General features: G+C 33.8%; 1 protein-coding gene and 1 long non-coding RNA gene across 9 annotated transcripts in view; one reads left to right on the forward strand and one right to left on the reverse strand.

Moving 5' to 3' along the window:
• LOC105662444 (uncharacterized) overlaps positions 1 to 16,121 on the forward strand; it is a 28,205-nt gene that overhangs the window by 3,167 nt on the left and 8,917 nt on the right. The window contains exons 2-4 of the long non-coding RNA XR_013040432.1: positions 1,784 to 1,829; positions 12,529 to 14,227; positions 14,861 to 16,077. This is a non-coding gene — a long non-coding RNA (uncharacterized LOC105662444). The remainder of the gene's footprint in view (positions 1 to 1,783; positions 1,830 to 12,528; positions 14,228 to 14,860; positions 16,078 to 16,121) is intronic.
• Positions 613 to 15,680, reverse strand: LOC100874610 (uncharacterized). Of its 8 annotated transcripts, none has more exons than XM_012284888.2 (11): positions 15,546 to 15,680; positions 7,386 to 7,425; positions 7,153 to 7,315; positions 6,917 to 7,071; positions 6,581 to 6,661; positions 6,253 to 6,399; positions 4,931 to 5,116; positions 4,215 to 4,370; positions 2,273 to 2,333; positions 1,611 to 1,694; positions 613 to 1,312 (listed from the first exon to the last, which is right to left on the reverse strand). In XM_012284888.2, exons 2-11 carry the CDS (start codon positions 7,410 to 7,412, stop codon positions 1,125 to 1,127), a joined length of 1,248 nt encoding a protein of 415 aa, XP_012140278.1. In that variant the 5' UTR covers positions 7,413 to 7,425; positions 15,546 to 15,680; the 3' UTR covers positions 613 to 1,124. The 8 variants fall into 8 exon arrangements, with proteins under 8 accessions (XP_012140278.1, XP_012140286.1, XP_076395621.1 ...); XM_012284896.2 differs by lacking the exon at positions 15,546 to 15,680 and adding an exon at positions 15,010 to 15,146; XM_076539506.1 differs by lacking the exon at positions 15,546 to 15,680 and adding an exon at positions 14,990 to 15,042.

Raw genomic sequence — 16,121 nt, forward strand, 5'->3', positions numbered from 1 at the left:
TCAAGGTAACATAGTGTACATTATGCTCAAAGTATCATAATTGACTTTATAATAATTAATTTATAATAATTGTTTCAGAAAAGATAAGGTTTCTTGTATATTAATAAAGTCTTTGTTATAATTTTTTAATTATTGATATTCATATTATTTTTTGTTTTTATATTAATGTTTAATGTTTAATAAGACATTTGTTATAAATTTTCAATTATTAATGTTTATAGTAATTTTTTTTATATGATTGCTTAATGCTCAATGTTTAATAAGACATTTGTTATAAATTTTCAATTATTAATATTCATAGTAATTTTTCTTTTTATATGATTGCTTAATGTTTAATGTTTAATAAGACATTTGTTATAGTTTTTCAATTATTAATATTCATAGTATTTTTCTTTTTATATGGTTGCTTAATGTTTAATGTTTAATAAGACATTTGTTATAAATTTTCAATTATTAATATTCATAGTAATTTTTCTTTTTATATGATTGCTTAATGTTTAATGTTTAATAAGACATTCATTATAGTTTTTCAATTATTAATATTCATACTATTTTTCTTTTATTAATGTTTATAGCAGCAACCACTGATTATATTCTCATTAAAACAGTGTCTTCTTATGAAAAGATTTATTAACATTATTTGTACAAGCGAAATATTCGTAAAGTTAAAAGAAGTCTCAGAAAGAAAATGATTACAGATTAACATCGAACCTTAGAGGACTAAACAAGTATATACCGATCGCTAACGAAAGGCGAATAAATAACCATATTTCTTTTACAAAAAAAAAAGATAATTATATTGCACACACTCACATATGCTCACTCACACAAAGCTATTGAATAGCAACGATTCGTAAAAATATTGTTAATTAACCGTCTCAAAACGTTCCTCGGTTTCTTATCGCAATGAAAAAGAAAGGCGTAATATTTCGTCACTGCATCGCGAACTTACGAAACTATTTTTCCTCGTTTAAAAAAGGATCGATGAATATGCTTTCTTTAATTTTACCGATATTTTTCCTAAGTAAAAGGAACAAAATCGTTTCGTAAAAGTGAATCAAGTCGACGCGTTCAAGGGAGCCATTTTGGGTTCCAACTTTCGGCAGCCATCTTGCGTCGATGTTCTACTTTGTATCCTTTCTTCCCGATTTCCTGTATCGGTTACTCTTTCTGTCTGGCATCGTGGAAGAATTCTCTTTTGCGATCAGATTTTGAGATTGAGAGGCTGCGGATGTTTGAGGTTGCTTCTTCGGGGCATATTTTTCAGCCACTTCCGGTACCGGGGTTGGTTCTGGAAGAGCTGTTACTTTCACTGAAATTAATATTTTTAATTAATATTTTAAGCTACATTTTTAGCACGAAATTTCTCAAATTCTTTTTGTCTCAAAATTCTTATTTTACTGTATTGCCTCGATATAAGCAACAAGCTCGGTCCAGTCACTTATTTCGAAGATATTATGCTATTCGACTTGTTTTTTGAATCTCCATGTAAAAAAAGAATTATGATTACTGTAAATTGAGAGGTTTGACCAGTTCACTCTGAATGTTAAATAAAATATGAAAAAAGTAAAAAAAAGAAGAAAGTTATTTAATAAAATAAATGAAAATACCTGTCGATGCAGTATCGGTCGTAGAATTTATTTCTCCATTGATGAAATCCGTTGCTATGTTGCTCACTGTTTCCACTTTGGATTCTATAAAGACAAGAAATTTCTTCCATCACTTCTAACATGTTGTATACAACACACACTTCCAATCACACCAGTATGTCTTATGTTTTCAGTAGTAAATTGAAAGACAGCAGGACTTGCACTTGTACAGAAATTCACGTAAGTACTTTGTTTTCTATAACTCTATGTTGCTTTTTTATAATGAATTATACTGTGTAATATTGTTTAATTAAAAAGATTGAAAAATCTATTAATGAGGCTTTATTGTGTTATTTTTTATATGCAATAAAGTATTAGTATTGGATTTTGTTTATCGTTAATCAGGATGAAAGGCGATCGTGAAGTAAACAGTCCACGAGAACGTTTGAGCGTGTCTTTGAACGAAAATCCTCTTTATTCGAAATAATTAGTCTTGATCAAAGGTAAAGAAATGCAAATGTTTCGTCGATCGTTACTTTATCTGCCGATTGAGTGGTTCACCGAAACGATCGTTTCATTGCACAGTGGTCGTTCCGGTGAACCACTCGGCCAGCTGACAGCCGAATAACACAAGGTGTCGCTGTCCTCATCACAATCCATTGCTGACCAGTAGACCGACTCACCCGAACTGTCCACTTGTTTTGGATCCGGCGTCGCCTCCTCGGCTTGCGTTGAATTTGTTTCCTGCAATTTATACCACAAACATTGTATATAATATGCGTTACAAACATTTATGAGAACGAGTGGACATTAAGAGTGATAAACATTTATTTTTGACATTTTACTTTCTACACGCGATTGTGTTTCAAACTTGATTTTATGTTGAAGACGCACAAGGTGCGTCATAGTACTTATATAGGGTAAGACGCACCAAGTGTGTCATGTGTTGTGTCAGGTAAGACGCACCAGGTGTGTCATTAAATAAATCACGTATGGCAAACGCGGTGTATCATGAATTAAATTACATAAGACGCACTAGGTGCGTCATTACTTGTATTACATAAGACGCATACGGTGCGTCGTTGATTTTTAACATACTAACAGACATTTCATATAAAATAATAAGAATAAAAAGGGCGTACAATTTCAAGGGTAGATACCCGCCATTATATGAAAGTAAAAGGGTGCAGAAAAATCAAAAGCTGAACGATTCGAAAATTTCGAACAATTCTTCTGAACAAAAAGCAGCTGATTAAAATATCTGCACGAGAAATTCCGAAATATCTGTACGAATTTCGTAGCACGAAATAAACGATGACCAACGAGCGTTTCTATTTTAAAAAATTCCATCAGCCACAAGCATAAATCGAAGGAAAAAAATTCGATTACCCGAGACGAATAAGAGATGATTAAAACGAACGTTTATTTACATCCTGTTGAACGTCTTATCTGCACCGTTTCTCGTAATTAGACGATTAAGAGGGTCTCTCGGTTTTTTTCCTTCTTTTTCATATATCGGACATGTGTCTATATCAAGAACCGATGAACTATGCGTCCGGACTTATCTGGCCGGTTTCCATAAGCTATTAACGAGGATATACCAGTCTCGTATCGCGCCTAATTGTTTTCCTTTAATTTATCGACAAAAGTGTGCAGGAACTCGCTTCTTAGCTTGCGAGAAATTAATCGCTATGAAACATATTCCTTAAGATCAGTGGGTCTCCTGGGACACTTTGACAACAACGATTACGTTTTTTCATGATATTGATTTTGAGATTTCCCTTTGCAAAAATACAACGTACAGTATATTCAACGCTTGGCGAGTGCAACGCGTAAGAAATCAATGCGTGGTGAATGTAACGCGTGGTAAATACAAGGCGTGGCAAGTACTATGCGTGGTAGGTACAGCACGCGGTAAGCAACGCGTGATAAATTCAATGCGTGGTAAATACAACGCGTGGTAAATATAATGCGTGGTCAATACAACGCATGGTAGGTGCAGCACGTGGTAAGCAACGTGTGGTAAATTCAATGCGTGGTAAATACAACGCGTGGTAAATACAATGCGTGGTAAAGAACGCGTGGTAAATACAATGCGTGGTAAATGCAACGCGTGGTAAATATAACGCTTGGTAGGTGCAGCACGTGGTAAGCAACGCGTGGTAAGTGCAGCACGTGGTAAATACAACGCGTGGTAAGTGCAGTACGTGGTAAAGAACGCGTGGTAAATGCAGTGCGTGGTAAATACAACGCGTGGTAAGTACTACGCGTTCAGCCGCTAGCTCGAAGCTGTCGCTCTCGCGTCTGCGCATGCGTAATCCTCGCGCTCTGATTGGTCCGTGTTTTCCTTAATAATTCAAAACCGAAGCTTCAAATCCCATTTTTGCAGAGGGAAATCTTATTCAAAATCATGTCTACTAAAAGATAGATTGCCTCAGGTGAAATGTTTATTGTAGATTTTGCAATTCAGAAATTTAGGAAGTTTGGAAGTTAGAGTTTAGGGTGTTTAAGTTCGGAAATTCGGATTGGAAATCTATGTCAGTCGATCGATTGAATTTCATCTTATTACCACATTAAACACGAGATACAATACGAACACAGTATTATTACATATATTGCTTTTACCAGATGTTCAAGAGACCTTAGGACAGCCTTCTCTTCGCTGGTGTTCATCAACTCGTTAACTTCTTCTTGGATTTCTAACAATTCGCTTGGACACACTTCATTTTCCGCTTCGGCCTCGCTGCTTGCTGCACTTGATTCTGTGCTGCATTCCGCTGGCTGAAAAATTTTTATTCAATCTTCGAATCACTCTTCTTTATCAATTGTGCCGTTCAGCTCATTTTTTCATTTGCAATATTTGTAAATTTACAAATTGCCAAGTTCGTAATTAAAAACTTAAAATTATCAGAGGCATATTTTGCTCCAAAATATATCCATAAAATGGTCGTGCAAATGTTAACCCAATTAATATAGTATAAACATATAATTAAATCGAATTTTCGATACATGTATATTTGTATTTAAACAATTAGACATGATCATACGACTGCGTCTTTCCTCATCTCAGAGAGTATTTCTGTTAACTGTGTCACGGTTAATATTAGTAGTTTGGTCACCATTTTCGAAAAGTTAGATCGCTTAAATACCAAAGTATGGTGTTGTTGAAATATCTAGTTATTTACAAAAATATTAAATACAATATTAATCTTATGCAATTAAAATGCAATGATCGACTTTCTTTCTTTTTTCATTTTTATATTGCTGTATTCCTAAATATCTGGATTCTTATACTGAACAAATGGTTCTGTACGTAATGTTCCTTTAATTATTGTACTTACATTGAAATCTGGATCATCCGTGCTGTCTTCCAACGCCAGTCTGTCGAGTCTCGCTTGCAGGGGTTCGTTATCTAATTCATCAGAGCCCTCCTCGTCGGAACTCACCTGGGAGAACTTCCTTTTGATCTTCGACAATGTGGGACTTCCCACAGACTCTGTGGTGGATTTTTCGTCTGGGGTGGCCAACTATAATCATATTTTATTTTAGAGACATCAGTGGAGCTTATAATCATCAAATTATTAATACTACTCTATACAGAGTGCCTCGCAATTAGTGTAGGTCCCAGAAATGGGAGGTAGCTGACGTGATTCTGAATAAGATTTCCCTTTGCAAAAATAGGCTTTGAAGCTTCGTTTTTGAATTATTAAGGAAAAACACGGACCAATCTGAGCGCGGGATTACGCATGCGCGGACGCGAGAGCGACAGCTTCGAGCTAGCGGCTGAGCGCGTAGTACTTACCACGCGTTGTATTTACCACGCACTGTATTTACCACGCGTTCTTTACCACGTACTGCACTTACCACGCGTTGTATTTACCACGTGCTGCACTTACCACGCGTTGCTTACCACGTACTACACCTACCAAACGTTATATTTACCACGCGTTGTATTTACCACGCATTGTATTTACCACGCGTTCTTTACCACGCATTGTATTTACCACGCGTTGTATTTACCACGCATTGAATTTACCACACGTTGCTTACCACGTGCTGCACCTACCACGCGTTGTATTGACCACGCATTATATTTATCACGCGTTGTATTTACCACGCATTGAATTTATCACGCGTTGCTTATAACGTGCTGCACCTACCACGCATAGTACTTGCCACGCCTTGTATTTACCACGCGTTACATTCACCACGCATTGATTTCTTACGCGTTGCACTCGCCAAGCGTTGAATATACTATACGTTGTATTTTTGCAAGGGAAAACTCATTCAGAATCACGTCTACCTCCATTTCAGGGTTGTACTAGTTGTGAGACATCCTGTATAGTTAGAATACATACATTATTACAGTAATATAATGTTAATAATATGTATCAGAATACAATGAAAGTACAATTATACTATACCGACTAACTACTATACGTAATTCGGAATGTCAAGTACACTATTGTAATATAATACACAAAACAACACAGTAAGTAAACACTAAACATACAGCACTGTTACACAATATCAAGGATTGTACACAGCTATACACTATCAATACATTAAAAACAGTAAATATTAAGTTACAGTACACTATTGATCATTAAAAACAGTAAGTATTAAGTTACAACAGTGTCCATTACACAAATTTATCGCTTACCGTCTCAAGTTCCATGTTGCCTACACGAATTTTAGCCGGAGGAGGTGACCGAGACGGTTTAGCGTCCAAACAAGACAAGGTCGACAGGGTCAGTCTGATAGATTTGATCAGGGCCTTCTTAGCCTCGATCATCGTCGCTCTCTTGTCCTACATCCATCACCGAGACTATTATCGTGCTAATTTTAATGATCTCTCTATAAACTAATTTCACAAACACACAACTACTCGGCTACTTTCTAATATTCTGGAGAATTAAATTGCTCGAAGAATTTGTGGATTAAGGAGCAGAATGTACGAAGAAAATTCTGGAGGAGAAAAAGAAGATTACCTTGTTGCAACGTCTTACGGACTTCACTGCTTTCAGGTTGAAGGCCCTCAGTCGTCTGCGACCTTTCTGAACGAATTTCACCTGGAAGAATATTTCAAATTAGGTGTTTGATTCATGTAACTCGTTCTTTAAATTATTACAAATACTTTAATATACTATTTAACTAAAATATTTTAAAATACTATTTAATTTTGAGTCATTAAGACTTCAGTATTAAATATATGGTCTCATATGAACACTGTCAATCTTGACTCAGGTCATGTTTATTTTCTAAGATAGATTTACTTTCTGTGTAACAGTATAAAAAGAATAAAAATCCATTTAATTGGAAGTTACCATTCCACTCGGTTGCATCCTCGGGTATCCCAGAACAAAGGCCCCAACGTTCAAGCTAACCCTGATGATGCGCAGAATCACCAAACCTGGTAGAAAAAGAACCCATGGCAGAGGTCGAACCAGTTCTATCTTCCCAAACACCTTTCCATTTTCCTCTGAAAAAAGATTCAGAAGTGAAACAATAATTTCCACAAAATGGATTCAAAAAATGAGCTGTTGAAAATTAGCAATCATACCTGCAGCGATTTCGTGCGATGGCAGACTCCATTGTGCAGATTTCTCAACGACCCACAAGAAGGAATCAAGAAGTTTGAACAACGTTTGCCCAACAGAGGTTTGTGACGCTGTCAGTACCACAGATTCTATCCATCCTCGTATACCTTCTGGTTCATTTGTGATCTAAATTTGTTGAATTGTAAATTAATTTCATTGCAAATTTCAAAGTTGTTTGAAAGTTTGTTGTACTTACGGCTGGAGGAGATCCTTCATTTTCCATGGTTGAACTCGATCTGCAAATAGATGTGGCTGTTTAGTGAATCGAATTTGGGGATTTGGGGATTTGGGGATTTGGGGATTTGGGGATTTGGGGATTTGGGGATTTGGGGATTTGGGAATTTAGGGATTTGGTAGTTTGGGGATTTGGGAATTTGGGAATTTGGAGATTTGGGAATTTGGGAATTTGGAGATTTGGGAATTTAGAGATTTGGTAGTTTGGGGATTTGGGAATTTGGGAATTTGGAGATTTGGGGATTTGGGAATTTAGGGATTTGGTAGTTTGGGGATTTGGGAATTTGGGAATTTAGGGATTTGGTAGTTTGGGGATTTGGGAATTTGGGAATTTGGGAATTTGGGAATTTGGGAATTTGGGAATTTAGGGATTTGGTAGTTTGGGGATTTGGGAATTTGGGGATTTGAGAGTTTGGGGATTTGGTAATTTAGTGATTTGGGAATTTGGTGATCTGGGAATTTGGTGATTTGGGAATTTGGTGATCTGGGAATTTGGAAATTTGGAAACTTGGAAATGTGGAAATTTGGAAATTTGAGAATGTGGAAATTTGAAAATTTGGGAATTTAGAAATTTGGAAATTTGAGAATGTGGAAATTTGAAAATTTGGGAATTTAGAAATTTGGAAACTTGGGAATGTGGAAATTTGGGAATTTAGAAATTTGGAAATTTAGAAATTTGTCAACTTGAAGATTCAGAAATTGTGTAACTTGAAAACTTCCAAATTACTCCATCATATATACTAATCTAACACCACACAACTTTAATACTTCAGAAATCTATTCATATAACATTACTATAAAACATTCAACCTTCAATTACACAAATATTAAAGTTCAAAGAAATAAAACTATTTACAACAACACTTGTCAACACTCCAAACAATATATTAATATCCCATATTTATATTAAACTGCAATAATAGACGAAACAAACGATAATTAGAAATCGATCTCGATAAGTATTACTAAAAGAAGCAACAGCGAACGAATTGAATAAAAGTAACGCAACATTGAAGATACTGAACATTGCTCCATTCATTTACCAGAATTGTCCAGAAACGTGATTTTTCTAATCTGCTTGATGCCAGTTAATCGGTCACGATGCGTGTTAGTGGGGAAACGATGATAGTAAAAACGTAATTTGTAAAATGTAGTCAAAAATGTGAAATCGAAATCGTATATAAAAACCAATCTGAACGAATATGATAACATTATTAACCCTTGTAAACGAGACCATTCAAATATAGCTTAGATATTTCTTATTGTAGCAGTTGGCAAGTTTGAGCTTTTGCGAATTTGAATATTTGCGAATTTGGTGGGTTGAGAGTTTGGAAATTTGAGGTTTCAGATTTTGAAAAATTTGAAGTTTTGACGAGTTGGAAATTTGGAAATTTGGAAATTTGGGAATTTGGGAATTTGGGAATTTAGGAATTTGGGAATTCAACAATTTGGAAATTTGAAATTTCAGATTTTGAGAAATTTGAGCTTTCGACGAGTTTAGAATTTGGAAATTTGGGAATTTGGGAATTTGGGAATTTGGGAATTTGGTAATTCAATAATTTGGAAATTTGAGGTTTCAGATTTTGAGAAATTTGAGCTTTTGACGAGTTTAGAATTTGGGAATTTGGGAATTTGGGAATTTGGGAATTTGGGAATTTAGGAATTTGGGAATTCAACAATTTGGAAATTTGAAATTTCAGATTTTGAGAAATTTGAGCTTTTGACGAGTTTAGAATTTGGAAATTTGGGAATTTGGGAATTTGGGAATTTGGTAATTCAACAATTTGGAAATTTGAAATTTCAGATTTTGAGAAATTTGAGCTTTTGACGAGTTTAGAATTTGGAAATTTGGGAATTTGGGAATTTGGTAATTCAACAATTTGGAAATTTGAAATTTCAGATTTTGAGAAATTTGAGCTTTCGACGAGTTTGGAATTTGGAAGCTTGGATATTTGGGAATTTGGGAATTTGATAGATCGAAAATTTGGAAATTTGAAATTTCAGATTTTGAGAAATTTGAGCTTTCGACGAGTTTGAAATTTGGAAGATTGGAAATTTGGAAATTTGGTAGTTTGACAATTTCGAAATTTGAAGTTTCAGATTTTGAGAAATTTGAGCTTTCGACGAGTTTGGAATTTGGAAGCTTGGATATTTGGGAATTTGGGAATTTGATAGATCGAAAATTTGGAAATTTGAAATTTCAGATTTTGAGAAATTTGAGCTTTCGACGAGTTTGAAATTTGGAAGCTTGGATATTTGGGAATTTGGGAATTTGATAGATCGAAAATTTGGAAATTTGAAATTTCAGATTTTGAGAAATTTGAGCTTTCGACGAGTTTGAAATTTGGAAGATTGGAAATTTGGAAATTTGGTAGTTTAACAATTTGGAAATTTGAAGTTTCAGATTTTGAGAAATTTGAGCTTTCGACGAGTTGGAAATTTGGGAATTTGGTAGTTTAACAATTTGGAAATTTGCAGTTTCAGATTTTGAGAAATTTGAGCTTTCGACGAGTTGGAAATTTGGAAGCTTGGAAATTTAGGAATTTGGGAATTTGGGAATTTGGTAGTTCGACAATTTGGATATTTAAAATTTCAGATTTTGAGAAATTTGAGCTTTTCACAATTCTGAAATTTGAAAGTTTGATAGATAAAAGTTTGCAAATTTATAGATTTGGAATTACAAAAACTTCAAAATTCACAATTTTGAGAATTTCTCTAAAAACTTGATCCTTTAAGAAGTTTGACAGATAAAAGTTTGTAAATATATAAATTTATAGATTTGGAATTACAGAAACTTCAAAATTCACAATTTTGAGAATTAGTCTAAAAACTCGATCCTTTAAGAAGTTTGACAGATCCAAGTTTGCAAGTGTATAAATTTATAGATTTGAAAATTTCAAAATTTGTAATTATAATTAACTTGCAACTCCCAAGTATGTCCTACTATTGCAATTATAATTAGAATTATAAATACTATTCTGCACCTATTCCCAACGAGACAAAACAAAATGAAAGAATATATTTCGCAATATTATGGGAAATGTCCGCAGCACAGCAATTAGAGGAGCATAACTTTCGCCTGAGTTAGAGGTTTCGTGATAGAGACACGTTGGCCTATGACACGAACCTAATAACATTTTCGACTTTGTTCCTCTTGGAGTGTTTGCACAGTTCGTTGACGGGCTCGCGTGAATAAAACTCTTCTCCATTAAGCGGTAATGAGTCGGTTATAAATAAACAATAAGAAATGCACTGGTGATAAATCGCTATCGTGGAGGCATGACCCCGTACTATCGTTCCGAGCGCAGAAACTCCCATAATCGAGCTTATGTCGTTGGAAAACGCGACGTTTCCGAATAAAAAGACTTCTCGTTGTTTCTACATTAAAATATCACCTTTTTACTGTTATTTAATTAACGCTAATCATCGTTTGGGGACATTTTTTTATTGTATGTTATTGTACTTTGTTTGTATAATTATTAATTATTGTACCTTTCGATTATGAACTTTTGTTTGTTATATGTGGTGTAATTAAAATAGAAATTTTTGTAATTTATTTAAAGTGGTAATATTAGATTTGTTCTTAATAATTGTATTGATAATTATATTAGTGAAAAATTTGTGAATGTATCAATTTTAAAAATTATAATTGTAGAAATAAGTTTTATACTTTAAGTTTGCAATTTAAAGTTGGAATTTAAAGAATTGATAAGTTTGAGGTTATGTAGCTCTGAGAAATTGTAAATTTCAGAATAAGTAACTTTGGACACTAATCATTTAAAGAATTAATAAATTTGAGGTTATGTATCTTTGAGAATTAAAAAATTTCAAAATATATACCTTGAAAAAGTTGTAATTTACGAAATATTTAAATTTGAGGTTATGTATCCTCAAAAATTTGATAACTTGGTCATTCAACTTTGCAAAATTGCAATTTACAAAATTTACAAACTTGAAACTATACATTCTTCATAATTCTTGAAATACATCCTTGAAAATTTAAAAATATGTAACTTTAAAAATAATTCAAACAAATACATAAAATTGAAACTACGTATCCTTACAATTAAACTAAAAAAAACTTGATAAAACATAAATTTTGAAAACAAAATAAAAAATTTGTGTGAACAACATAAAAAGGAATGAAAAAGTGTAATAATTTTATAAAATAAAAAGGAGAGTCGCAAGATTAATCTGAATGTAATGCAACGTCAGATTAAAGAAAAGAAAAGTTCATTCATTGTTTATTGAATGACTTAGATGCATCGGAAGGAGTATAACAAAAATACGAATAAATTAGCTGTCGATAATTCAGAATATGTATACATACTCAATATTCATATTATCTCGATGAATTTTCATGAAAACAAAAAGTGTTACATTGCTTTTAATCATTTATTTTTAAACGATGAATCATCTTTGTTTCTGTTGCATTGAAAACTTACGTGTTTTGTAGGATAATGTTTCTTTGATCATGTAATATCAAAGAATGAATTCTCGTAACAGTGCAATTGTAAAAAACAAGAGAATGTTTGTAATGGAATATATTTGTATATTTGCATGTGCATATGTGTGTTATAAGTGTGGGAATATATGTGTGAGTATTGTCTCAAATCCCAAATTTCTAATTTCCCAAATTTTCAATTTTCCAAATTCTCAAGTCCTCAAATTCTCTAGTTCCCAAATTTGCAACTCCCCAAATTCTCAAAAGACCAAAATATCACACTCCAAATACTCAAGAGTCCAAATTTCTAAATTTCCCAAATCTTAAAAGTTCAAATTTCCAAGTCCCCAAAATCTCAAAAGCTCAAATCTTCAATTCTCCCAATTCTCAACCTTAAAATCCCTAAATTCACCAATCAACAAAATTTCCAAACTCCCTAAAATCCCCCTAAAAAAATTCCTAAAATTTCCTAAAGTTCCCACTTTAAGAATTTAAAAAATCTCAAAATTCAAAACTGTTCAAATCCCAAAATTTGTTACAGCGGCCATAAGTGACCCGTACATCGTTCCAACCCGTCGTATACCATGTCTTATTAAAAGTATTATTTCATTCTCGATAGTGTTACGTAGCTCGTGTTGTGTATTGTTTCTTTTCTGTACAGTGTGCTAATTACAACTCATTATCAGCAGAAGGCTCAAGTAAAAAGCGACACCAAAACAACAACAATCGATAATCATCGTCCAAGTATTGAGTCTGACATCATTGATGCGAGATTGAATTTTCAATCTGTTCGACCGAAAATTCTTTTTCTTCTTTCTTACTGATAAGATCCCATCAAATCTTACTCTAATTAATAAATTATTATTTAGTAGTAATATTAATACATCACTTTCAAACATTATATTTGCACACTCATTACAAAATAATATTAATTACTGATTTACAAAATTTAATGAAATAGGGGTAGACGTGATTCTGAATAAGACTTCCCTTTACAAAAATGGGGTTTGAACCTTCGTTTTTGAATTATGTATGCGCAGTAAATGCAATGTATAGTACATTCAACGCTTGGTGAGTGCAACGCGTAAGAAATCAATGCGTGGTGAATGTAACGCGTGGTAAATACAAGGCGTGGCAAGTACTATGCGTGGTAGGTGCAGCACGTGGTAAGCAACGCGTGATAAATTCAATGCGTGGTAAATACAACGCGTGGTGAATATAATGCGTGGTCAATACAACGCGTGGTAGGTGCAGCACGTGGTAAGCAACGTGTGGTAAATTCAATGCGTGGTAAATACAACGCGTGGTAAATACAATGCGTGGTAAAGAACGCGTGGTAAATACAATGCGTGGTAAATACAACGCGTGGTAAATATAACGCTTGGTAGGTGCAGCACGTGGTAAGCAACGCGTGGTAAGTGCAGCACGTGGTAAATACAACGCGTGGTAAGTGCAGTACGTGGTAAAGAACGCGTGGTAAATACAACGCGTGGTAAGTACCACGCGCTCAGCCGCTAGCTCGAAGCTGTCGCTCTCGCGTCCGCGCATGCGTAATCCTCGCGCTCTGATTGGTCCGTGTTTTTTCTTAATAATTCAAAAATGAAGCTTCAAACCCCATTTTCGCAAAGGGAAATCTTGTTCAGAATCACGTCCCCCATTTGAAGGACCTACTAGTTGTGAGACACCCTGTAAATATTAATACTAATTAGAAATTTAAGCATTTTATACATTTGTTTAAAAAATTAGTGTGATATACAAAAATTTGAAGTTATTAACATGTCACTGTTATTAAAGTTTTAACATACTATCAGTATTAATATATGTTGTAGTATTAATATATGTCAAATTATTAACGTATGTCAAATTCCCAATATCAACAATTATCAAATGTTATATTAACTACAAAATTTATAATAATAAAATGGATGTAATAATTTTACTATTGAGATATTGATTATTGCTACACTAACAGTTCTAATATATTATTAATATTAACGAGCTTCAACTTGTTACCTTTTAAAACTTAATACAATATCCAAAGTTGAAAGGGGTCCATAAATAAACAATAAGAATAGTGATGATAATTTGCTATCGAGAAGGCATGACCTAACGTTATCCACCGGGACGCAGAAATTCTCGTGACGAAGCGAAATAAAAATTAATGCTTCCAACTGAAGATGTTTTAAACGCAAATCAACGTTCTTTTGACTGAAATAACAACCACGTAAGGATATGCGCGAAAAATGAAGAACCTCACCCAATATCGTCAAAGAGCTACAGCTCACAGTCGACTGTGATCGAAGATCGTTTACGAGCCTCGTTTTTCTAGTGTTTAGGTCGAATAGGACAGAGAACGAACGGTTAGTGAATCTAAGCAAATTCCTTCAATTTAAACTTTTCTGTGCGAAACAAATATTTTTGTCGTAATGTATGCCTTAACTTTCAATTGAAAATTGTCTTATTTTTAATAGTTTGTAATTATTTTATTTACCTTGTTTTATGAAAAGGTCTGAAGAGTAATATTTATTTTAGCAATAATAAAATTATTGTAGAACAAATATGAAAATTGTAAAGGTACATATTTTAAATGTTGTATTCTTAAGTTTGTAAAATTAATTAAGTTTAAACTTAAATTTTCAGAATATTCAAGAATATAAAATATGTAACCTGATTATTAATAACAATATGTTACCTTAATATTGCTACAGCTATATTTACTTAATCTTTCTTAAACCACCATTCAATTTCACACTGCGCATATTTAAATCTCTTTTCGAATTACACAAAAATTGTTAATCAAAAGACACCTTCCTTTTTCCAAAAAAAAAAAATTCAAGAACTCAGCAATGATCACTTAAAATTCTTCACTTTTATCAAAATAAAATATAATCACCAAAAATTATTATTAATAAATAATTTTAGAGACTATAGAGGTTACAGAGACCCCTTTTCTCATATTTCTTTTATTTCTATGAATATTCTTATTTCACCAGAATCGAACACAATGGGAGCACATTGCCGAAGTTCGCAAGTTTCGCGAAACGTGTAAACTCTCCGTAGCAACGCACTCGTTTAAAGATATCGAGAAGACCGCAAGATCGATGATCGCAAATATCTATTACATAACTGGCTGACTCCGTACCCTGGTGGCTGCTACCATGAGAAACCGCAGGGAAATACGACGAACGTGGCACCAGAAATTCTAGAGAAATAGTACGCAGTCTCGCTATATGGCTGCCTTTTATATGGCCCGAGCGTACCGGACAATAGTGGGGATTATCAACGTAGCACAGATGTTCAGAAACTTCAAATAGTAGGATGAGAAATTTTTTAATTTGGATATTTAGAAAATTGGAAATTTCAAAATTACAATATTTCAAATTTGGGTGAATTTAAGTTCAAAAATTTCAAATTTGTGGATGTAGAAATTTAGAAATTTTATATTTGAACATTTACAGATGAAAATATTTGAAATTCTGTTATGTAGAAAATGAAAAATTTAGAAATTTCAAACTTGCGTTTGTAAAGTTTCAAATGTGATCCCTCAATAATTAAAAAAGTCTCAAGATTCATTCATAAAGAATTTACAAAACAAGAAAATGTTCAAAACTTTCTCTCCCATCATTTTCGCTCCTGAGGGCCATATAGCGAGACTACGCTCTTCCAATCAGATCTCACCTGACGGAATCGATTGCGCATGCGCCAGTCCCGAGGAACTTCCTGCACGCTTCCAGCAGCGTTCCGTTTCCTTGGCGACGATCCTTTGCCTTCCGCTCGAAAGATCGAAAAGAATAGAACTCGCGATCGAGGTTTTCAACAGCAATTCGCTGGAACGACTGACTTGTCTGATGAAGCGTTCATCAGCGAACCTTTGCCCTGCTCCGTATCTCTGCGGTTTCTTCGTGATCACGCACGTTCATGGCCAAAGGACGACATAGCACGACGATTGCTTCTCGGCTGCTGCTCTCGCATTTAATACAATCAGTTTTTACACTTTATTTAGCCTTGCACGTATCTGATTATCTTAAAAGATGATGATTTGCTTGAAATTGTTTTTACTAACCTTTCTGTGAAGAGACACTATGTGTAAGACTAGTATGTGTATCAACTGAAAGTAGATTGTTTAATAAAAATTGTAAATAAATTATGTAAGTTGGGAAAAGATTAATAATATTCATGTGAGAACCATCGGAGAACGTACCGCTTTAATGTAAGTACATGTATTTTAAAATTTTTATACTTTCTGATTCTTGA

The sequence above is a fragment of the Megachile rotundata genome, chromosome 14 (assembly GCF_050947335.1).
Source record: "Megachile rotundata isolate GNS110a chromosome 14, iyMegRotu1, whole genome shotgun sequence".
Classification (NCBI taxonomy): Eukaryota; Metazoa; Arthropoda; class Insecta; order Hymenoptera; family Megachilidae; genus Megachile; species Megachile rotundata.